The 24,524-nt window shown below is 42.1% G+C and overlaps 1 protein-coding gene across 1 annotated transcript; it reads right to left on the reverse strand.

The window, feature by feature from the left end:
* Positions 1-17,971: 17,971 nt before the first annotated feature.
* Positions 17,972-22,123, reverse strand: LOC121547848 (probable polypeptide N-acetylgalactosaminyltransferase 8). Its single transcript, XM_041859283.2, has 11 exons — positions 21,883-22,123; positions 21,021-21,267; positions 20,609-20,775; positions 20,294-20,477; positions 20,005-20,202; positions 19,686-19,800; positions 19,320-19,505; positions 18,919-19,056; positions 18,648-18,743; positions 18,321-18,485; positions 17,972-18,194 (listed from the first exon to the last, which is right to left on the reverse strand). Exons 1-11 carry the CDS (start codon positions 22,073-22,075, stop codon positions 18,060-18,062), a joined length of 1,824 nt encoding a protein of 607 aa, XP_041715217.2. The 5' UTR covers positions 22,076-22,123; the 3' UTR covers positions 17,972-18,059.
* Positions 22,124-24,524: the final 2,401 nt, after the last annotated feature.

Raw genomic sequence — 24,524 nt, forward strand, 5'->3', positions numbered from 1 at the left:
CCTTTTTTGATATACTAAGAGGACCGTTATTAGCATGTTTTAACCACTCCTATGTAAATGGTAGATTATCTGACACTCAAGAAGAAGGTCTGATCTCATTATTACTGAAACAGGATACAAGTGGAAAATATAAAGATCCAGTCCATTTACAAAATTGGAGGCCACTTACACTTCAGTGTTGTGATGCAAAGATCCTAGCAAAATGTATAGCGCATAGAATTAAAAAGGTATTGTCGGATATTATTCATTCTAATCAGACAGGTTTTTACATGGAAGATACATTGGAGATAATATAAGGCAAGTATTGGAAACAATAGAACACTATGAAAAATATGGGAAACCAGGCCTGCTATTCATAGCAGACTTCGAAAAGGCATTTGATAAAGTTCGACTGGAATTTATATATAAATGCCTGGAGCATTTCAATTTTGGAGAATCTCTTATAAAATGGGTCAAAATCATGTATAGTAACCCTAGGTGTAAAATAGTAAATAATGGCTATTTCTCAGAAAGTTTTAAACTGTCAAGAGGAGTGAAACAAGGTTGTCCACTATCGGCATATCTATTTATTGTGGCCATCGAGATGTTAGCTATTAAAATCAGATCCAATAATAATATCAGAGGATTAGAAATACAGGGCTTAAAAACAAAGGTGTCATTGTACGCAGATGATTCATGTTTTCTTTTAGATCCACAACTAGAATCCCTCCACAGCCTCATAGAGGATCTAGATACATTTTCTAACCTCTCTGGATTAAAACAAAATTATGACAAATGTACTATATTACGTATTGTACCATGTAGTTTACCAATAAATGGTCTGATGGTGATGTAGATATACTCGGAATACATATCCCAAAGGAAATAAATGATCTCACTTCAATAAATTTTAATAGAAAGTTAGCAAAAATAGATAAGATCTTACTACCATGGAAAGGAAAATACCTGTCAATTTGTGGAAAAATCACCCTGATTAACTCTTTAGTATTATCCCAGTTTACCTATTTGCTTATGGTCTTGCCTACGCCTAGCAAACAGTTTTTTAAATTATATGAGAAAAAAAATATTCAATTTTATTTGGAACGGCAAGCCAGACAAAATTAAAAGAGCATATTTATATAATGAATATGAATTCGGAGGACAGAAATTATTAAATATTAAAGCATTAGACCTATCACTAAAATCTTCAGTCATCCAAAAGTTATACTTAAATCCGAACTGGTTCTCAAGCAAATTAGTAAGATTGTCTCACCCACTGTTCAAGAAAGGCCTTTTTCCCTTTATTCAGATTACAACCTCTCACTTTCAGTTATTTGAAAGAAATAATCTCCCCAAATGTCACTATTTCTAAAACAAGCCATAGAAAGTTGGTTGCAATTTCAATTTAATCCTCCAGAAACGACAGAACAAATAATGCAACAAATATTGTGGTTAAATTCAAATATACTAATTGACAAAAAACCTTTATTTTTTGACAGAATGTTTAAAAAAAGGTATAATCTTCGTAAATGATATCATCGGTAGGACTGGTGGAGTTATGTCGCACATGCAGCTAACAAAAACATATGGAAATGTCTGCTCTACCCAGAATTACAACCAAATAATTGCAGCCTTACCGCAAAAGTGGAAGAGGAAAGTTGAAGGGGGAGAAAGTAAGGAACTTGTCTGTCGGCCTTGCATTAAAGAACATAATTGGTTAAGGAAAACTGTGATAAATAAAAAAAGTATATCAGTTTCACTTAAGGACCAAAGGATTGACAGCCGTCCCATATAGATTGCAAAATAGTTGGGAAGAGATCTTTGACGTGCGATCCCATGGCATAGTGTTTATGAACTGACACGCAAAAGCACACGGATTCAAAAATTAGAATCTTTCAATTTAAATTATTATATAAAATTCTTGCTACCAATAGAATGTTATTTATATGGGGGATACAATCTTCCCAGCTCTGCAGATTTTGCTGTGAAGAGATAGAATCATTAGATCATTTGTTTTGGTTCTGTCCATTTTGTAGCTTGTTTTTGGACACAGGTCCAGGAATGGCTAAAGGATTGCAATATTTACCTGGAACTAACCTTGCAGATAGCATTACTGGGTGATCTGAAAAAGTCATAGTCAATCAATCAATAATATAATAATACTTTTAGCAAAAATGTTTATTTTTAATTCACAATCTGTAGAAGCAATGAGAATAGAAAGGTTCAGAACTTTTGTAAAACATCACAGTACGGTTGAAATATATATGGCAAATAGAAATCCTATATGGATGGTGTTAAGAGATAGATGGGAGGTATTGAATAGAGTTGAAGGATGGGACTAATAACAAATAACAACAAATAATAACAAAGATAGCTAATAATGTAAGCATACTGTGTCCATAATAAGTATATAGGTTGTATGTTGGGAGCTTTTGGGAAAGAGCACAGTTAGAAAGATATGGCATTTAGAAGCAAACCGGATGGACATCATGAAAATGATCGGAGAGGTTGAGAGTAGAAGAAGTTCAGGAGCAAAAAAAATAAATAAATATATATATATAGATATAGAATTATTGTAAAATTAACTCTGTCCATAAGGTGTAGATAGTAAGTATAGACCGGAAGTAGAGGCCTGGGCGTTGTTGTTCACTAATTTACTCCAAGTAGGGAAAGGATGGTGGGGTTGAAAAGTAATAAAGGGGAATATATATATAAAAAATAAAAAAAAACATGGGGGATTGGAAGTGATGCAGACAATTACATTGATAGAAGATACAATCTATCTGCAATATTAAGCTGATCCATCCCCCCTAAAAAAAAAAAAAAAAAAAAAAAAGTACAGCTATCATGTTTGTAAAATAATTTGGTGTTCAAAAACATATATTTATAGACTGCTTTTTGTAAATAATGTTTTGTTGTTGCATTTAACTGCTGAAAATGCTGTTAAAAATGTAATTTCCTTAGTAGGTGACGTCAGAGGTCAGCATGTGGGAGAAGTCGGAGATCAGGGATGATAGGCAGGTTTCCCCACTAGTAATTACCAGTTGGAGGGGCGTTCAAGTGGACTTTTCTGGTAAATACCACCTTTCTACTTGCTTATTATCACAACATAACTCTTATAGTCCTGCTGTATTGTCTCTGGTAGGCCTAACTATTGTCAGTGGAAATATTTGACTAATAGATAATCAACTCCAAAATATCTCTCAAGACACCGGAGCTTGTGAATTCAAGAATTAGACTTTATTGCATAACAAAGCCTGAGCTTGCTCCATGGAACAACAACTGCTTGTCCTGAACCGGAGTGCTCCTTTTTATACAGTCACACTGATACAACTGATGGTTACACCTTCCTATGTGAATCAATAGCATCTTTCAGTATCACATGTTGGCTGCTCACGAGGGCTACTTGCGCTTCTCTAAGTGGGGCCACTGTGTCTTATTAGTGGCATGACTGGCAATGAAAATTATGCACATACGTACGTTAAAGAACAATCACACTCTGTATTGACTATATTCACTATCCAGGCATGCATCTGGAGTACAAAGTATCAATTATGTTCATTCTGTTTCACCATTATCATTTCATAACACATTATAAAACATATCCATTCATACTTAAACATGATTTATACATGTCATCCATAATCCATTCTCAACCACATACCATTAAACATTTATCATTTATCATCCTCCCCGGCCCCTGAGATTATGTGCATGTGGCCATGTGTCAGGTCATAAGGTCATAAGCACAAAGAAATGATAACACTAGTTCCATTGTTACTCCAATCTCCACACAGCCATCACGAGGAGTTGTATCTCCATCACATGTCATAGACATACCCAGACCAGCTGGAGGAGTTTTATGAAAAACACATAAATGTCTCTGCTCTGTATTAACCCTTCAACTGGTTCTCAATCCATAAACATTTTAAGGCATATAGGTTTTTAATTTTACAACATATCCATGCTTATTACTAATATTATTATTTTACCTTTGACCTCTCCCTACATTTGCCTTAATGATACATAAAATAATACCATATAATCCCCCCTATGGGACATTCCACCAATGTCCCAACAATACAAAGATTAATCACCCATATCACAAGTATTATAACAATCATATAATAAATATCCATATCTAATCAAGTAATTGCCATGTCAACATCACTAAGCATTAATATTAATACGTTATTCAGATCAATCAGTCCACTTATAATTTATAATCATAATCAAATTAATTACCCAAAACAACTTTAGAATGACAATTCTTAATTAGTCACCTTTGTTCCATCATTCAAAGTTAAAACTCTCACCTTGGCACATATTGATACTGGCCGAATGTATATTTATATTATAATTATTCTAGCATTAACTTCCTCATAACAAGAATTACAACAGATCAGTACCTTAATGCATTGTCCAAATTACTATAAATTTAGTAGTGTATAATACCTCCTTAATCAACATACTACCTCAACTAACACTCCCTTCCTCTACCGGCACTCAATCTTCTGGCGTCTTCATTATGTTCTTCAGATAGCTTCATAGTTCATCTTGGATTACCCATAGCAATGTCCCAATTCCAATGTCACACCTGAACCGCCACACCTCCACCATCATCCTGTTTTGTCCATGTGCAACCCAGTATACCCAAACTAGGAAGAACGTTGCATTTGCATATACCTCTTTCCTCACATTCTTGAAAGAAAAGGCACAAAAGAGAAGGCAATTGATTGCTTTGATTTGATGCTGGATTCAGGTCTCCTGGCAGAAGTTGTCAGACAGGAACGTCTTCAACGCCTTTGTTGTTCCTCTTCAGCCAAGTAGAGGATTTTTGGTTTTTATTGAGGTTTACACCGTTCTGGGCCAAATGATCTCTGCAATGCATTACGACACCATCCGTAGCAACCTCAGGAAAGGACAGATCATAACAGTTCAGTTGAGTTAATTTCCAATCCAAAACATCCCTATTAACATTGTCTACATGACAAATCATTATGTTTCATCACTCATTCTTATGCCCATTTCTATCTAACGCATGATAGATTTTCCTTTGAGGAGCCCCTGTATTCCAAAGGCTATCTGTTTAAACACCCCCTAGTTTCACATTCTCCCTTGAATTCTCCCAAATTATATAACCCAATTGTTTTATTGTAACATTCCTATATTTTTGCTCATACTCTATTTGACATTACTCTGGTGTTTCCCTTTCCTTGTTCCCATTCTAACAATTGCTTACACTTCTCTCTTCTAATAACACTTTCCCCTGGAAATCTAACACCAAATACTACATCAAATTGTTTATTTAAGTCTTGGACTGTTTTCCTTATGTCTATGATTCACCTGTCTCTTTCTTTCATTATCTTAAAGTCACACTACCCCATGTGACTTCCCCATACTCTTTGTGCTGGTTTCTCACACACCAATAATATTTTAACCCTTGTATTTTAATAGTGATCCCTTCCAGTATTTTTAGTTATGATTCCTGCCTGTGCAAGAATATACATTCTAATCCTGTCTATATCCCTTCTATGTCTTGTTCTTCTGCTCTTTATTGTTATCAGTACTCCATTCCCCTTATTCTCAGGTAACTAGTCAAGTGTAGAGAAATCAATGATAAGGATATCTGGTGGGTCTTGGAGGTCTGGAATCTCTCGGTGGTCTGGAAGGTCCTTAAAGTCTCTTAATCATCAGTTCCCTCACTCTGGTACAATGGTTAAGATGATACCCGATACTCCCCTCTATCCGTACCATCGTCGGTATAACCTGGACAACGATGTGTATGGTTACTTCAGTTGTTAACCTTCCCCCGTCACTAGGGTCTCCGGATCAGCCAGAGTCCCTCTCAATCTATCGACATCGGTCTGTGAAAAGTGTCCTTCAATCAGCCTACCCATAGGGAAGCTCAGAGTTACTGCTGCAATGACACAAGCACAGACACACACAAAAGACAACAATGCTACCCAATGGCTGAGGTTGGGACACTCCTATAGTGGGAAACATGAATCTAAGTATCTGTCTCCACCACTTTTACCATCATTAAGGTAGCCAACCACACCTGGTACAGGCCCCTCCACATAGGGTCTTTCCAGCTCTTTCTTCCGTAGTCTTTTGCAATCACATAGTCTCCAGGGCACAGAAAATACTCAGATTATCCTACTCAGTTGGGCATAGTTATCTTCACCCATGAAAAGAAAATCTTAAGAACATTGTTAGGTTAGGTGAGACACAGTATGCTACTCATGTCCTCTCATCCGTCAAGAGAAGCCTTGAGATTATGAAGCACACCTGCTTCCAGCTTGTTGTAGTTCACTTATCTCATAGACAGACCACCTCTACACCATGCCTCCTATCACAAAAACAAAAATGATTTAACCTAACCCATAACACATTATTACTACTGCTCACATCCTTAATACACCTTGCATACTTTCCCACAAAACCATAATAAAACATTAAAACCTCTGTAATCCCAACTTCCCCCCTTGGACACATACATCACATCGTGATTAATGTGTACAAAAAACAAAACAACAACAATATTGCCTATTAAACCAAAAATAATAACTAAACTGAAAATGACAACCCTTGAGCATATCTTTACTTAACTGTATTCCATAACACTATTCAAGGAATACCTCTCCTTCAGGACTAACTCTCTCACTTCATCCTTGTCCTGTTTGGACTAATTTATATATAGGATTTTTTCCAAATTATAAACTTCTTCACAATTATCCTTATTTTATCTAACCCCCTAATTCAGCATGCCTCTAGAATTCATAGTGCGGTTGATCAGGTCACACTATAAAGCCAGGACAGATTTCAGAGGTCATTGAAATCATTCAATGAATTGTTTCATCCTATAGTATACTACTTCTAACAACCATCAAGCCCTTTCATAAATGTTGTAATTCCTTAGTACAGCTCTTTTCAAAATAAATCATACATATTTACTTATCCCTCAGTAAATAAAACCCAAATTACATGCGTATGCACCTTTAAGATATTTCACTTCCATCCTGTCAAAAAACCCCAAATAGAAATAAAAATCCTATACAACTAACATTTCATACTAAGTTGTTTGTTTGTGGTTATTTGAACACCATATAGTAAAACAATAAACAAACAAAAATGGCCAGGCCTTATTTATTTAGGTAGCTCCCTATGACAACCTAAAAATAAAACTACTTAATTTTACTAACTAGTTCCACCCTAGCCGACATACTTTTTTAACCTCCCAATAAAGAAATCCCCATGTTCCTGGAAGAGAAAGTATACATGTCGTTAACATATAATCAACAATCCAAAGATAGTAATTACACACAAAACATCATACATATATCCCCAGTCCTATCTCACCCCTAACATAATATTATAGGAGACTCCCATCAATCCTTAAAAGAAAACTCCCACTTAGAAGACATTAGATAATAACACATTTTATTAAGTTAACTACACCTTCCACTATAAACCTATAACCCCTTTTTTGTAACGATCCCGGCTGTCTGAGTCGGGTCCTGTCTGGTGACTAGTGTTCCTGGTCGTAATCTCCAGTTTCCCGAGGGTTCGGGAACGCTCCGGGGAGCGCTCTGGTTTCCGCACCTGCTTCCCATCAGCAATCTGCACACCTGGGCCTAATCATCACCCTTCTTAGGCTCTGGCCCAACATCCAGTTCCTGCCGGATCGTTAGCCATGAACAGTAGGTGTATCTGTGTATCAGTTCAGAGTATCTAGCGTGAGTTTTGTTATTTTGTACTTTGTTGAGTTTTTGTGTCCTTACCTCCGTTTTTGTTCCACCCTGCAGTCACACGTCCGGAACCTTCACCCCACCTCTGCCTGATGGTCGGCGGCTGCCGAGCCATCACTGGACCTATACTGCACCCCCAACTACTCATCCACGCCGCCCGCTCTGTCCCTGGATTATTCTGCACCTTTTGTTGTATCCGAATAAACCCTCACTTTCGTTCAACTCTCCTTGTCCTGGTCTGCTTCTGGGTTCTGGCTGAGGGAACTGTGACAGAACGATCCGGCCAAATATGAACCCAGCGGACCTGGACTCTGTTCGCCATGCCATTACCCAGCAGGAGAAGATGTTGGGCCATCATAGCATGGTACTACAGGAGATCGCGTTGTCAGTTCGGAACCTTTCTACCGGCCTGACGGAGGTCCAGAACCAACGCCAGTGTCCGGTGGAGGACCCACTACCGGTTTCACCCATCTCGCCTGCCGCTTCTGAAGTTGTGTCCCTCCGTGAGCCCAAGGTTCCGACGCCGGATAAATATGAGGGGGAGCTGGGAAGATGCCGTTCCTTCCTTATGCAGTGTGGATTAGTGTTCCGATCTACAGCCCTACTCTTATGCCACTGACAAGGCTAGGATAGCCTTTTTGATTGAGTTGCTGCGTGGTCGAGCGCTGGAGTGGGCTTCAGCCGTTTGGGAACGACAGGATCCCTGCATGGCTTCATACCAGGGGTTCACGGCCGAGATGAGGAAGCTCTTCGACCATTCCGTCCGAGGGAGGGACGCAGCTAGCGTCTGTTTTCTCTTCACCAAGGAACTCGCATGCGTGGCGACTTCGTGATCGAGTTCAAGACGTTGGCTGTGGAGAGTGGATGGAACGAGGAGTCTTTGCAAGCGGCCTTTTACCAGGGCCTGTCGGAGCAGCTCAAGGATGAGTTGATCTCCTATCCGGAGCCTAGTGACCTGGACAGCTTGGTAGCCTTGTCTATTCGGGTGGATAATCGAGTCCGAGAGCGAAGGAGGGAGAAGCAATGGGGTCCGTCCAATCGATCAGCTTCTCAGTTCCCAGTCGGGTCGGGTGGTGGACCAGAACACGTCGATCATTCTCCACCACAAAGGAGTAGTGGAGAGGACCTCTCTCCCGATTCTGAACCCATGCAAGTGGGGGCGGCACGGGTTAACCAAGGAGGAGCGTCAACATAGACGTAGGACCAACTGCTGCCTCTACTGTGGTCGCTCGGGACATTACATCTCCACTTGCTCCCTGCGGTCGTCAAACTGCCCGGCTCGCTAAAGTTGGGAGGACTTTTTGCGAGCCAGTTTCAACCTCTCAGTACCTCTGTCAGACCCCGCTTCCCGGCTACCCTTGTGAACAGGAATCAGAGCTTAGCGCTTAACGCTTTTATCGATTCAGGTGCCGATGGGAAGCTTTCTTGATGCCGAGTTGGTGGAACAGCTGGGGCTTTCAAGGAGCAATTGCCGGAAGCCATTGAAGCGACCACTCTGAACGGCAGTAGTCTGGCACGTATCACGATGAGGACTGAACCGGTTAAGATGCGGTTGTCAGGGAATCATTCTGAGATGATTTCATTTTTCATTCTGCCGTCTTCCCATGTTCCTCTGGTCCTTGGATACCCCTGGCTGAAGGAACACAATCCCACGTTCGATTGGGTGACGGGGCAAGGTAACGAGTTGGAGCCTGGATTGTCATGCTAACTGTCTCAAGACTGCCTGCCCCCATTCGGTTCCCAGTCAGGTGATTGAGGCTAAACCTCCAGATTTGTCCCTGGTTCCCGAGACATATCACGATTTGGGGGAAGTTTTCAGTAAGCAGAAGGCTCTGTCACTCCCTCCCCACCCGACCATATGATTGTGCCATCAACCTGGTTCCTGGAGCTGTCTACCCCAAGGGAAGGTTATACAGTATCTCCCGACCTGAACGTGAGGCGTTGGAGACCTACATCAAGGAGTCCCTAGCTGCTGGTCTCGTTCGTCCCTCGTCATCACCCCTGGGGGCAGGATTCTTCTTTGTGGGTAAGAAGGATGGCTCTCTTCGACCATGTATTGATTATCGGGGGTTGAATGACATCACGGTCAAGAACAAGTATCCCCTGCCCTTGATGAGTTCTGCCTTCGACTCCTTACAGGGTGCTACGGTGTTCACCAAGTTAGACCTACGCAATGCGTATCACCTGGTCCGGATCAGAGAGGGGACGAGTGGTTGACGGGTTTCAATACACCGATGGGGCACTTCGAGTATCAGGTGATGCCGTTTGGACTGACCAATGCTCCAGCGGTATTCCAGAGTATGGTGAACGACGTCCTGAGAGATATGATCGGTCTCTTCGTGTTTGTTTACCTGGATGACATTCTGATCTTCTCGAAGGAACCTTCCGACCACGTCCAGCAGGTCCGGCAGGTTCTGCAGCGATTATTGGAGAATCGCCTGTTCGTGAAGGCCGAGAAGTGCGAGTTTCACGCCCACCACGACATCCTTTCTCGGGTACATCATCTCCAGGGGTGAGATTAGGATGGACCAGGAGAAGGTTAGAGCGGTTCTGGAATGGGCCCAGCCCGGTACGAGATTGCAGCTCCAGAGATTTTTGGGGTTTGCGAATTTCTACCGCAGATTCATCCGGGATTACAGCCGTGTGGCCGCTCCATTAACTGCCTTGACTTCCAGCATCAGGACCTTCAAGTGGAATCCGGAGCGGATCGAGCGTTTCTGGATTTGAAGAGGCGATTCACCAACGCACCGATTCTCTCTCAACCGGACACGGCCCGTCAGTTCGTCATTGAAGTGGGACGCGTCTGATGTGGGAGTTGGCGCCATCCTGTCGCAGCGATGCTCCACGGACAGTAAACTCCATCCCTGCGCCTACTACTCTCGTCGCCTTTCACCTGCGGAGAGGAATTACGATGTGGGTAACCGGGAGCTTCTCGCGGTGAAACTTGCCTTGGAGGAGTGGCGCCACTGGTTGGAGGCGGAGCAACCGTTTATTGTCTGGACTGACCACAAGAATCTTGCTTACGTGCAATCGGCTAAACGTCTCAACTCCCGTCAGGCCAGGTGGGCGTTGTTTTTGGACGATTCAAGTTTGTCCTGACGTTCCGACCTGGATCTAAGAACGGCAAGGCGGACGCCTTGTCCCGGATGTTCTCCAAGACGGAGGAGAGTGGGTCCAAGACCGAGACAATTCTCCCCCGGAACTGCGTCGTGGGAGCAGTTATGTGGAAGATTGAGGAGGAGGTGCTGGCGGCCCTTCGGACTCAGCCCGGTCCCGGTAACGGTCCACCCGGTCGGTTGTTTGTGCCTGAGTCGGTTCGTCCTGCTGTTCTCAAATGGTCCCACGCCAGTAAGATGGCTTGTCACCCTGGCGTGGCTCGGACAATGGCGTTTCTTCGCAGACGTTTTTGGTGGCCTGCCATGGCCGAGGATACTCGGGGTTTTGTTGCTGCCTGTCCAGTGTGTGCGCAGAATAAGAGTACCAATCGGCCCAGCTCTGGACTACTTCACCCCCTTCCTATTCCCCGGCGTCCATGGTCGCATCTGGCCCTGGACTTCGTCACGGGGTTGCCCGATTCTGAGGGGAACACGGTCGTTCTGACTATCGTGGACAGGTTCAGCAAGTTCGCCCACTTTGTGCCTATTGCCAAGCTTCCCTCTGCCTCGGAGACGTCCGAGATCCTGGTTAGGGAGGTTTTCAGGGTCCACGGTTTGCCCAGTGATATCGTTTCCGACCGTGGCCCTCAGTTTACCTCTGCTGTCTGGAAGTCCTTCTGTTCGGCCATTGGAGCTACAGTCAGTCTCACATCTGGTTTTCACCCCCCAATCCAATGGTCAGGCGGAGAGAGCCAACCAGAAGATGGAATCCACGCTACGCTGTCTGGTCTCTTCCAACCCCACCTCCTGGGCCTCTCAGTTGCCTTGGGTTGAGTATGCCCACAATACTCTCCCCTACATCTGCCACTGGGATGTCTCCCTTCCAGTGCCTGTATGGCTACCAACCTCCCCTGTTCCCTTCTCAGGAGAAGGAGCTCTCAGTGCCTTCTGTTCAGGCCCATATTCGTCGTTGCCACCGGACCTGGCATCGGGCCAGAAAGGCACTCCTTAGAGGTTCGGACCGGTATCAGCTCCAGGCGAATCGTCGCCGGATCCCCGCTCCCACCTATACCATCGGAGATAGGGTTTGGTTGGCCACACGGGATCTTCCGTTACGGACTGAGTCTAGGAAGTTGTTACCGAAGTTCATTGGTCCGTTTGTGGTGGAGAAGGTGATCAATCCAGTGGCAGTTCGACTCAAACTACCGAGGACGCTCAGAGTCCATCCCACCTTTCATGTCTCCTGCCTCAAGCCTGTCTTCCTCAGTCCTCTGTTGCCTCCTCCGCCTCCTCCTCCTCCTCCTCGGATGATTGGAGGTGGTCCTGCCTACACGGTGCGTCGCATTATGGATTCCAGACGGCGGGGCCGGGGTTTCCAGTATCTCGTGGACTGGGAGGGGTATGGTCCTGGAGAGAGGAGTTGGATTCCGCGGCGACAGGTCCTAGATCCGGATCTCATCAGGGACTTCTACCGCCTCCATCCTGGCGCTCCGGGGAGTCCGCCCGGTGGCGTTCGTCGGAGGGGGGGTACTGTAACGATCCCGGCTGTCTGAGTCGGGTCCTGTCTGGTGACTAGTGTTCCTGGTCGTAATCTCCAGTTTCCCGAGGGTTCGGGGAACGCTCCGGGGGAGCGCTCTGGTTTCGCACCTGCTTCCCATCAGCAATCTGCACACCTGGGCCTAATCATCACCCTTCTTAGGCTCTGGCCCAACATCCAGTTCCTGCCGGATCGTTAGCCATGAACAGTAGGTGTATCTGTGTATCAGTTCAGAGTATCTAGCGTGAGTTTTGTTATTTTGTACTTTGTTGAGTTTTTGTGTCCTTACCTCCGTTTTTGTTCCACCTGCAGTCACACGTCCGGAACCTTCACCCCACCTCTGCCTGATGGTCGGCGGCTGCCGAGCCATCACTGGACCTATACTGCACCCCCAACTACTCATCCACGCCGCCCGCTCTGTCCCTGGATTATTCTGCACCTTTTGTTGTATCCGAATAAACCCTCACTTTCGTTCAACTCTCCTTGTCCTGGTCTGCTTCTGGGTTCTGGCTGAGGGAACTGTGACATTTTTAGTAATTTAAACGTCGCAAACTGTTGCATTGATGTTTTCTTTTTTCTATTTTTTTTCTTCTCTAAAATATAAAGTTATTGTTTCATAATCCAAAACCCATAAAAAGATGTCTACTTAATCCATCAAGTCAACAGCAACAACTACCTCCCAAGGTTCAACGTACTATAAACAAATGATCGTTATCTGAAGTAATAAAACATCATCATAACTCACTGCTGTTTAAACAAACTATATAATGTCATAATAAAATGATCAATTATCAAATATCGTTCCTTATTCAACTATCGAGACATGTTCTTCATTAGTTAATCGTCTCCACAAAGCAATACTACCTAATAACATATTCTCATTCTCCTAAGTATAAATAATTACTTCTATTAAACAATCCCATTCAACATCAAGTCAACCTGTCTCATCACCCAATTAACTTATTTTTTAAACCCTCTACAATATCTATCATACTCTACCGCTAATTTCCCTCATAACGGTACCTCAACAGATGACAGATTATTTTATATTTATAGTAAAAACCAAGAAAACACCCAATTCACCAATATGCAATTTTAATTACTATGTTATCCTATCCGACATGGATTGGTAGGACAACATCTTTTCTATAATGTTATCAATGACACCAGTAATTCACATCAATAACATCAATGTAAAATATTTGCTTTCTGTCCCTCACTGGATTCGAACCAGGGACCCTCTGCACACATTGACAACATTCACCACCGAAGCACCGTTACCCGTCGCTCCACCAGTGCCACACAAAGCATCTACTTCCAGTTCATAGAGCAAGTGACATCACCCAACGAAAACCGCACTAGCTCTCACCGCTAACTAGCTAGCAATGTCCTGCCGATAACATTCAACCTTCCACGACCTCCCACAAAACACGCGATCCCCGTACACCTAACGTAACCCATAATGTCCCTTATAGCGCTCTCACGTTTCAGCAAGCCCCAATGTTTAACATCCACAGAGAAAAAATGGAAATTCTTCCATTTTTCCTAGCAGACCCAATAAAACACACTTTAAAACAGCGTTCTGCATTTACCTCTATCATAGGGTTTAAAAACGAACTTAACAACATTAACCATCCTAAATTGCCGTAGTAAGGTCATGTTTGGTTCAGTTGATCTATTACCATAAAATACATTCACTTCTCCATGCGTAGTAAACTATATCCTATTTCTCCTGTAATCAACTAAAATCATAGCCACGCAATTAAACCATCACCCCGCCATTACAGAATGAATTAACTATCCTTTATAAGTAAGCTACAAGTAACACCAAACACTTGCTGTAGTTTACCATCATATATTGAAATCATCCATTTATCACAATCCAATTTATCTATAGACATATTTCACCATTGTCACTCGTTTAATCTAGCAAAACCTCATTCAATGACTAAAAATTATTACCACGTAGTCTCCTCTCCGTTAAAATTGTAGTCATTTAGCAGATGCTCTTATTCCAAGCGACTCACAATTAGTGGGCTCATACATTATTATACTTATACTAGCCCCCCTTGGGAATCGAACACCCAACCCTGGCTTTGCAAGCACCGTGCTCTACCAACTGAGCTACAGAGGACCACAGATGAGCGTATAGTGCCTTTTTCTGATAATTTTATAATTGTAGCCTATTGCATTACTTTAGTTTAAAATATGAGTTTGTTTATTCAACAAATCTAGAACCCACTATAGCATAATAGCCAAAGCTTCTTGCATTCCCTAATTCACGTAACGAAAATACATTATCATTCTAGAATTCAACTATTCGCATACATTACTGATGTCACGCAAACCATAGAATAAAGTAATAACAATTAGAATTTTGTCAAATAAATGTTTTCCATCCAGCTATTCAGACTTTCTTTAAATAACTCTTTCAGCTCGATACAGTCAAACAAGTATGACTCTCTTTTAACCGGAAACTAATTCATGGCATTAGTAAAATCTATTCACATCCCAACAATAACTAATAATCCTGACTGTTCCTTCAATCTAAACAACCCACAACTATAGCTAAACTATATTTAGAAAACCTAGACTCTGTTCAGCGATGCAGAATCTATGCTTTATCGAAATGACAAGTTAATCCTCTTTTATTCCAATGATAATGGTCAGTAGTTTCAGTATCTGGCACATACCACACTTTATCAGAAAATAGCTTTGAAGGACACAGATCTCACACGCTCAACGTAATCAACTTAGCAGTCAACAAGTCAAACCCCACATTCATTGATTTGGAAACAGATCTTACGACCTAACCAAATGAATTATATATCTGCTTCTGAAATAATAGATAGTTTATTATAATGCTTAATTCTACCACATGTCCTATGTACTCTCTCCCATTTCCACGTACGTCTACGTGTTTGGGCAAGTCAACACCTATAATTTTATCCAATCCCTCGTATTAAATCACACTCACATAAAATTCATTATATTCCAATATATTCATATCTACCAAACCATTCATGTTTCTAATTATTCTTTATTGCCACAATCTGTTAATCACCATCTAGTCTCAGCGGAACAAACAACACATTACCCAAATCCTTTCCCTCAGTCATAGAATCCTCCTAGAATCATATATGCTGGTCACTATTCCCTGATCTTACAAAATTCTATGACAGGCATTGTTGTACGAAACTCCAAGATATAATTTACCAGAAAAGCTTATTATTTCAATGTATATATAATTATCAAACACACCTCTATATCTCATCATTCAAACTTCAGAGTCCGACTAATTTACATCATTATACCACTCTTATTCCATATTTATACAATGTTGTTCTTAAACGCCCTTAATTACTTTGTATAACCTACAGGAATATTTTATTCTATCAAAGGGCCCAAATTTGGAATGTTAACCCTATCCTAGTTATTATTTTACTGTAGTCAATTTATCATAATACTGCATCACCTCTAAAGTTTCTAAATATAATGTCAGAAACATACCCTAACAGATTTATCAAAATACAATGCATAGACGTCATATGACCACACCGGTACACGTGACCTGTTCCTCCAACAGGATTTATTCTACCCCACCTGGTAACGTGAATTTTCTACACTCAGTTGGTCAATGAATATCCACGCACCATTTATTCTTCTCTTTCCTAATGTGAGATTGGGCACACCCTTTCTCCATCAGACAGAAGTTTCAAACAACCTCAAATATATTTCCTTTCCTTACAGAAAGGCTATTTACTTGCAGGATTTCTTATTATTCTCACTCACACAGATGAGCAGCCACTTGTGCCCAAATGAATCAGACAGTTGAATGACTCACAGCCGCCCAAGCAACCCATTCCCCATATGAGATGAGCAGACATACTCTATATATAACACTTTATAAAAATTTTGAAGCCCTTGTAGCTATTTAACCCGTTCACCTACTCAGGATGACCGGTGTTACTCCAATTTATGGTGTCACCTACGCCGGATGACCTAACTTTTTTACCTGATCGACCCTACCTAATTTTGGCATCACCACAACACAGGATGATGCCCTACCTACCCGAGCAGACCTCTTAACAATGAATTCCTCATTAGAGCGGTAACCGTAGGTAGCCACCTGCCCGTTCAGACCCCTGGAGTGCTAATTTTAGCTCTCCAAAGCGGTATCCACAGGATTTATATTTATTTAGCCCCCTAGGTATTACACTTCCTCAACACACCTGGACTTCTACTACGCTTTCCTAAGCGACCTGTAAATTCTGCCCTATTTTTTCTGTTACACTTTCTCAACACAGAAAAAGGAGTGGTATTACACAGGATTTCTGCCTACCTAAGCAGTCCTCAAGACGATTCACTTCCCCAACACGTCTAAAGCGGTATCTGCAGGACTTAACATGTTATTGTCTGATCGCTCAACCAGCTGTACAACCACCCATGTCGAAATGACCCAGACAAAGCGATCAGCAAGATGAATCAAATGAATCAAATGAATCAAATCAATTGAACAGACGGTTCAGACAAACAACAGCGACATGTATTCTTAAATTCAAAAGCCCCTAGTCTCTAATTTTCTGGTTCTTAAATTTGTAGAGACCTACTTTGGTATTTCTGCTACTGATACCGTGCCCCGGATCGGACCACACAAACGTTATACTATATAAGTAAGAACTTGGCTTACCTTTTTAAAAGCGGCCGCTTTTGTTTGTATGGTCCGTCCAAGCCATTTCATAACTGCAGATGTACACCGTCTCTGGCCCCTATTGTCAACTCCTGGCAAGCTCGCCAATTATGTCGTGGAAATATTTGACTAATAGATAATCAACTCAAAAATATCTCTCAAGACACCGGAGCTTGTGAATTCAAGAATTAGACTTTATTGCATAACAAAGCCTGAGAATGCTCCATGGAACAACAACTGCTTGTCATGAACCAGAGTGCTCCTTTTTATACAGTCACACTGATACAACTGATGGTTACACCTCCCTATGTGAATCAATAGCATCTTTCAGTATCACATGTTGGCTGCTCTCGAGGGCAACTTGCGCTTCTCTAAGTGGGGCCACTGTGTCTTATTAGTGGCATGACTCAAAAAATTATGCACATACGTACGTTAAAGAACAATCACACTCTGTATTGACTATATTCACTATCCAGGCATGCATCTGGAGTACAAAGTATCAATTATGTTCATTCTGTTTCACCATTATCATTTCATAACACATTATAAAACATATCCATTCATACTTAAACATGATTTATACATGTCATCCATAACCCATTCTCAACCACATACCATTAAACATTTATCATTTATCATCCTCCCCGGCCCCTGAGATTATGTGCATGTGGCCATGTGTCAGGTCATAAGGTCATAAGCACAAAGAAATGATAACACTAGTTCCATTGTTACTCCAATCTCCACACAGCCATCACGAGGAGTTGTATCTCCATCACATGTCATAGACATACCCAGACCAGCTGCAGGGAGTTTTATGAAAAACACATAAATGTCTCTGCTCTGTATTAACCCTTCAACTGGTTCTCAATCCATAAACATTTTAAGGCATATAGGTTTTTAATTTTACAACATATCCATGCTTATTACTAATATTATTATTTTACCTTTGACCTCTCCCTACATTTGCCTTAATGATACATAAAATAATACCATACTATCTCAGTGTATCAGAAGTCTTTTATCAGATTCTGTATTTTCCAGTGCTGCCCACTGCACTCCTGAATGATGAGCTGGTAGTAAGTATCGTCCCCTGGGGCAATCTCCAGACATCTCTTTGTCTGTCTGTTCTGGATGGCTTTTCCCTGTAAAACACAGAAAACATTCTACTGTACAACCTCACAATAAAAAAACAAAAAAGTCAACGACATCTCCCTTGTTTCCAACAGTTTATAAGCATCAATTTCCCTATTTCATGTTGGAGTGCTTACCTGTTGAAATTCCCAGAGCATGTGGAATCCCTTCTGCTTGGCCACCTTGCACTCATACAGTCCTGGGGTTCGAGTACCAGTGTCCACCAGACAGCGATTACTGTTGTACTTGTGAGACTTGATGCCTCCGATGTAGATCTCCCCGCTGGCTCGATAATAACAGTTCTGGACAGATAGGATAGATATCTAGGCTTTTCTGAGTCTGTGGTATTGACAGTACTTTACATTGTGTTATTGTGTTATGGGTTGAATCCTGGGTCTGCCATGGGATGGACCATATTACACATCTAGATAAATTCTGAAATACTAAGCAATGATTCTACAAACCTGTGGACTATAATAATTGCATCCATATAAAATAGGTGTGTTCCCTGGAACTGGGCCTTGATCTATACAGAGATCTGTCTTCAGGTCATTGACCAGCTGTTGATTTTATAGACAGAGATTAAACAGTTATAAAAGTGCAGATTCCTATCCTGATAATGAGTTGGATGTATGACCCTGCATCCTATTGAAAGAAGGATGCCATGCATGCCACCAAACACAGTTGGTGAGGAAATAATTCCAGAACAATGATAAGTGTTTTAGCATCACTCACAGCTCCATAAGCAAGCAAGTCACCCAGGGGGTCTAACATGGGATACACATTGTCCAGATACCACTGGAAGGGCTTGCAGTTCAGCCTCTTTCTCAACTTCTTCCTCTCTGAAACATCCCCAATGTCTATGCCATGATCCTGTGTTGAGAAAGAGGAAGATTTCTAAATCAGAAACACAGGCCATTTGAGCAATCCACAAATTATCCATATTTGCTTACCACCATCATTTCACATAGATCCTATGATCTTTACTATGGCATTGAGTAATAAACAGTTGTTATAATATTTACTGTCTAATCTACTTATTTTCAAACACAAAGCATGCATAACAGCGATGATTGTTATTCTATAGGAGCAGCTGAACAAAACCTACTTTTTGAATGGTTTGTTCTGTACAGTACCTTCAGTGGGAGGTTCCAGGCGATGTTGACATTATGTTTGTATTCATCCATCCAGACCTCAGCCACTCTCAGAGCATTCCTCTTCACTGTAATGCTCAGGTCGGGGAGATAGGGTTTATGGGCCCTCTCGATGTGGGCTATTTTAGAACAAGGTATGACCTCGATACTTCCCCCACACAGCCACACCTAGGAAAACCAAACACCAAGAGAGAAGGAAGAATTTTTAGATATGGACTGAAGTGTCTAGATGTTAGATGTAGATTGGTTTGTTCAAACTGAATGAATCAAGAACAGAAAGTAATTCTGCAAACACAAGTCTGCTTTGATTTCAAACATTCATTTAGCAACTGTAGCAGAGGGGCTTACCCGGATGCCCAGTTCAACATTTTCACCTCCATAGATCTTCATACCACCGTCGAGAGCACCAATTTCCCCAAAGAACAGCCGATCAACCACTAGTATGCCCATAATGGAGGGGCTCCTGACAAACATACAGTACAAATCATGGTCATTTCTACACTGGGAGAAGTGACATTCATTTTAATGTATAGATAACGCAAAATAATAATCCAGGTGTAAATATTAGGTGAGATTTTCCTCCCAATGCTGTGCTTTCCTTATCGCCTATTCAAACAGACTTGTGAAACTGAACTATCATCCTATGATGAAATCATGAACAACTCACTTTCCTGGCTGTGACTCGTCTTTCAAGGCATACCACTCAGGTCTGAAGGACTCGTACATACACCACAGGGCCCAGTCAAAGGCGTCTGCAGCAGGCCCATAACGTGTGACTGTCAAGTCATCGAAATGTACTTTGTCAAACACCGGTGTCAACACCAACGTGCGGTCCTCCTTTATCCGAGCTAACAGAGGCTCAGCCCTGTTCACACAAACACAGAGTGAAAACACCACATGGGAGGGATTTAAAAAGTCTCACTGAGATATTTTATAACAAAAACCATTTAGACTACCATTCCACATGGACCTCTATGTGGGCATCCAAGATGGCCACCACATCTCCTTCAGCTTCTCTCCACCCTGAGAGGCGGGCCTGTGTGAGACCGAGCTGCTCTGAGTGTCTCACTCTCTTCACCAGGCCCGGACGCTCTTCATGGATGAAGCTGATGTAGACATCCAACTTCTCCTTTAGATCCTCTGTGAAAGCAGACACTTGCAAATCAGTGGTATGCAACAAAAGTTGAAAGCCACACCTATGTTCAATCTAAATGTTAACAAATGTAATTTCAAATGTTTCTAAGTGGCGAGAAGAGACCAATTAGGCGAACCATTGGAGCTGTGGTCATCCACCAGTATGATGTCTTTGAGCAGGCGTTGGGGTGTCTTGTCTATGATGCTGCGGACAGCTCTCTTGATGATGGACAGGGCCTCGTCCAAGTAGATCAACACCACGCTGATGGTGGGCAGGTCATGGGGATACTGGTGATTAGCACACCTAACAGGCACAACAAAAACATTTGGTCTTTCTCATATCATTCATTCACTTCACCAAAGCTGCTGTTTCACTCTTAAAGTTATTGTCAATTTCAATGTCATTCGTCAAATTGCATTCACAATGCTGGAGATGGAATTGACCTTGGATGACCTCGGATGCAACAGACTGTGGTTAGAATTCAGAAGTCTTGAGTTATACATCATTTATTGTGTAGAGGTGGGGGAGAGATGAGGAAAATGATTTACTTAGGATCGCGAGTATCAGGGATTTCCCTGTTCAGGGGTAGTCTGTCACTCAGGAAGGCGTTGTATCCATACATCTGAAACAGCCCCTCTGCCTCTTTCTGCTCCTCCTCTGAGAGCTCGTCACCCCAGCTTTTAAACAGAGCTGAGTTGGGGTACAACTTCTTCACCACCTTCCTCTCCTTCTTGACCTCGGGAGCTTTCACAGCCTGCCCCTCTTTCAGACTGATCCCTTCGTTGATTGTCTTCACTGTGGACACACATGACAGCTGTTCTCCAAACTGTAATAAATGTGTTAAGGCTGCCAGAATCAACAAGTCACTCCTTTGGATACAAACAGAGCATGATCTCATTTACATAGCTTCAGTCACCGTTTGCATGTGTGTAAAAAAAAAAAAAAAGTTGATTAATAATGTTTGATCTGCCTTGGAGAATTACCTTGAAGTAACTGACAAATCTTTTTTACTTCTTTTTTTTGTAATAGTAAACAATGTGGCAAACTTGGCACACAGCAGTTGGTGGATCAAATGTTGTGCAATAAGCAACAGTGTACAGGATTAAAGAACAATCTAAAATGATTATGGTCATTTTTATTTAATCTTTTATTCGTTTATTTAAAACCCTTTATTTAATTGAGAACAAATTCCCTTTTACAATCATCACTGTGAAGTGTGAAATAACTTCCTGGGTCAACTCTACATGTAGGCTCAGGCTAGATTCTAATGTGATCTAAAATCCTACCCTCTAAATCTGCCCTACCATCTAGAACAGTGGCAGACTGTAGTCCAGGTACAGTATGTGGACAGAGCTACTGGCATTTCTCTTCCAGGTAAGTCACAGTTAAATGAAGGAGATTGAGACTCACCCAGCATCTTGATGTGAGCCTCCATTTTCTCCAGCCTCTTGAGCATGTCCTGGCCCCTGACCGAGTCATTCTGATGGGCCCTCTGCAGTATCTCCCCATGAGAATGAATCTCCTGCTTAATGGATGTGATGTAGAGTATTCCAGCAGCCATGGCCAGCAAAGGGGCCAGCCCACGGACCCAACCTAGCCTCATCGCCCCTCTGAATGTGAGCGCTCAGCCTGGGGATACAGACAGGATGGCCTTCCTCTCTCACTCTACCACTGAGATCCAGGCTCGCTGAAAGGAGGGAGGGGTGATGTAATAGGAATTTCCAGGTGAACAAAAGAGAAGATCAGTCGCAGAAAGTCAATCAAAAATCTATTTGGTTTATTACAAGTTGCAACAGGGAAAAAACCTCCAGCCCAGAAGCAGAGATAATGTCTAACTGGCCTTCTCTGAGAACGCCCTTATATTTACATTTACATCATTTAGCAGATGTTCTTATCCAGAGCGACGACTGTTCTGTAAACACCAGCCCGAGAGGCTTATAGGAAGTCAAAACAGAAGGCAGTGACTTTGTCAGCTGCTACAGAATCACATTGTTTCACACAATACAATAATAATAAGTGTATCCTCTGTCCTTGTACCTCCAGTCTGGCGGCAACCATATCAGCAGCTATGAGTTTAATCCATAAAATACAGCCTCATTGATCACTCTAAATTAAATATGAACTTTAGTCATCTTAAATGTTTCCATTACAGGTGAGGTGCACCATACCTGGCTGGCTGGCACTCAGTGGGTGTGAGTTTCTCGTCACTCACCTCCCCTAGGCCAGTGGACCTCTCCCTGCTGTCAATCACTCACTGTCCCTGGTCCTGGAGTTTGGGTCGATATGACAATTAGCAATTGTCATATCCATAATGTGTAAAACACAGTGCGCTATTCTGAGGAAAAGTCACAGTCACTTATATTTGCCTTTGGCCCATGAATGTTTACCTTGTAACTTTATATCCCTTTGTCCTGAAAAACATATAGACAATGATAAACTAGGCTATAATGAGATACATCAAACATGGTGGACACTGATGTGGATGAAAACATTCAGGATGCCCTAATTGTCAACACCCAACATATTGGGAATGGGTATGCCTTGGCACACCACATACTGGCAAAGGAGCACTCCAGGAAGGGGAACGTGGCCTAGAAGTATGCCCTATCTCAAACCAGGTCAATTCCACATTGTCTGTCAGCACCTGTAATAATATAACTAATTCCCATTGATCCAAAGCGCCATAGGGTATTTCAGTTTGGGGGACAATAAAGTTTATCTTACTTAACTAAAACTCTAGACACAGTCGCTACCCACTGGGTACACAATGGGTGAATCAACGTTGTTTCAACGTAATTTGTCAACGTATTATGACGTGGAATCAACGTGGAAAATACATTGGATTTGAAAAAAGTAATCAACCAGTACGGTTTTCATCTAATTTCAACCAGCGTTGTAAACCTTGAAATTAGGCTAAGACTTCAACTTAAATACATTGACTTAACCTGACTAACAGGTTGTTACATCAGTCTAATTTCAACATAATCATCAGAACTATGTATACGTTGAAGTTGCGTTGAAAATTCCAGGTAGAAATGTTTTTTTTTAGTTATTTATCCGTTATATTGGGTGGTTGAAATTATGTTGAATTTTATATTTGATTATACACGTTATTTTAAAATGGTATGTTTGAATCAACATCATTGTTTCAACATCATGCAATCAGCCAAAATGAAGAGGTATATGGAAATAAAATGTGAAGCCACAGTCCAACAATTCCTTCCTGAACAGTTCTTCCTGAACACTTCTATCTCTTCCAAGATGGCGTAGCAGTGCGGTCGCAGTTTTATTCATTGTCCTAGTGTAAATATCCCGTTTCTTGTTTTTTTGGTCTATTTTGTATATATTTCTCAATTTTTACTTTTCATTCTTTAACTAAATATACTTTCCTGCAACCCGCCTCACTCAACGTGGAAAGGATTCTATTATTTCTTTATAACTTTCATCAAGAACCTTAAGCTGAAACTAGTGTAGCTGCAACTGAATGGCTACTTGCTATTAGTCACCGTTAGCGTCTTCACCATTGTCCGTGGCCTACACTATCCACCAGCCAGCTCTAGCTCTAGCCTGGACAATTCGTCTGCCAGTCTGCACAGCGTGCTATCGACCCAGAGCTTATCGGACTTTCTGCCGGAATCACTGGACCCTAGCGCCGGATCATCGCAACCAGCTAGCTAGCTGCAACCTGTTGTTGGCTAATTACCATTGCCCTATAGCAAGCACCAGTTAGCCTTGAGCTAGCCTCAGGCCCATCTCCCGGCTATCTACCTCTCTGTCAACCGGACGGGACCTCCTAGTGTTGACGCTGAGCCCCGCCGATCCAACACGACTGGTTTGCTGACGAAATCGTCTGATGTGGTTACAACAGGCTTCCCGTTGCGACGACCACGAAGATCCATCTGCTAGCCCCGGCCCGTAAGCACACGCAAACTACAACTGTGCTCCCTGCTAGCTGTGCTGAAGCACCAATTTGAACTGCTCTCGGACTCACATGTTGCTGTTCACTGGACCTTATGATCACTCAGCTGCACAGCTGATGCCTGCTGGACTGT

This window comes from Coregonus clupeaformis, unplaced genomic scaffold (genome assembly GCF_020615455.1).
Source record: "Coregonus clupeaformis isolate EN_2021a unplaced genomic scaffold, ASM2061545v1 scaf1947, whole genome shotgun sequence".
Lineage (NCBI taxonomy): Eukaryota > Metazoa > Chordata > Actinopteri > Salmoniformes > Salmonidae > Coregonus > Coregonus clupeaformis.

Bases quoted from the DNA above. Each gene is read 5' to 3' on its own strand.
- LOC121547848 (XM_041859283.2), bottom strand. From the start codon at position 22,075: ATGAGGCTAGGTTGGGTCCGTGGGCTGGCCCCTTTGCTGGCCATGGCT. The intron at 18,744-18,918 runs GTGAGTGATGCT...TAAAATCAACAG, and splicing joins ACTTGCTTGCTTATGGAGCT to CTGGTCAATGACCTGAAGAC. The intron at 18,195-18,320 runs GTAAGCACTCCA...TGTGTTTTACAG, and splicing joins TGCTCTGGGAATTTCAACAG to GGAAAAGCCATCCAGAACAG.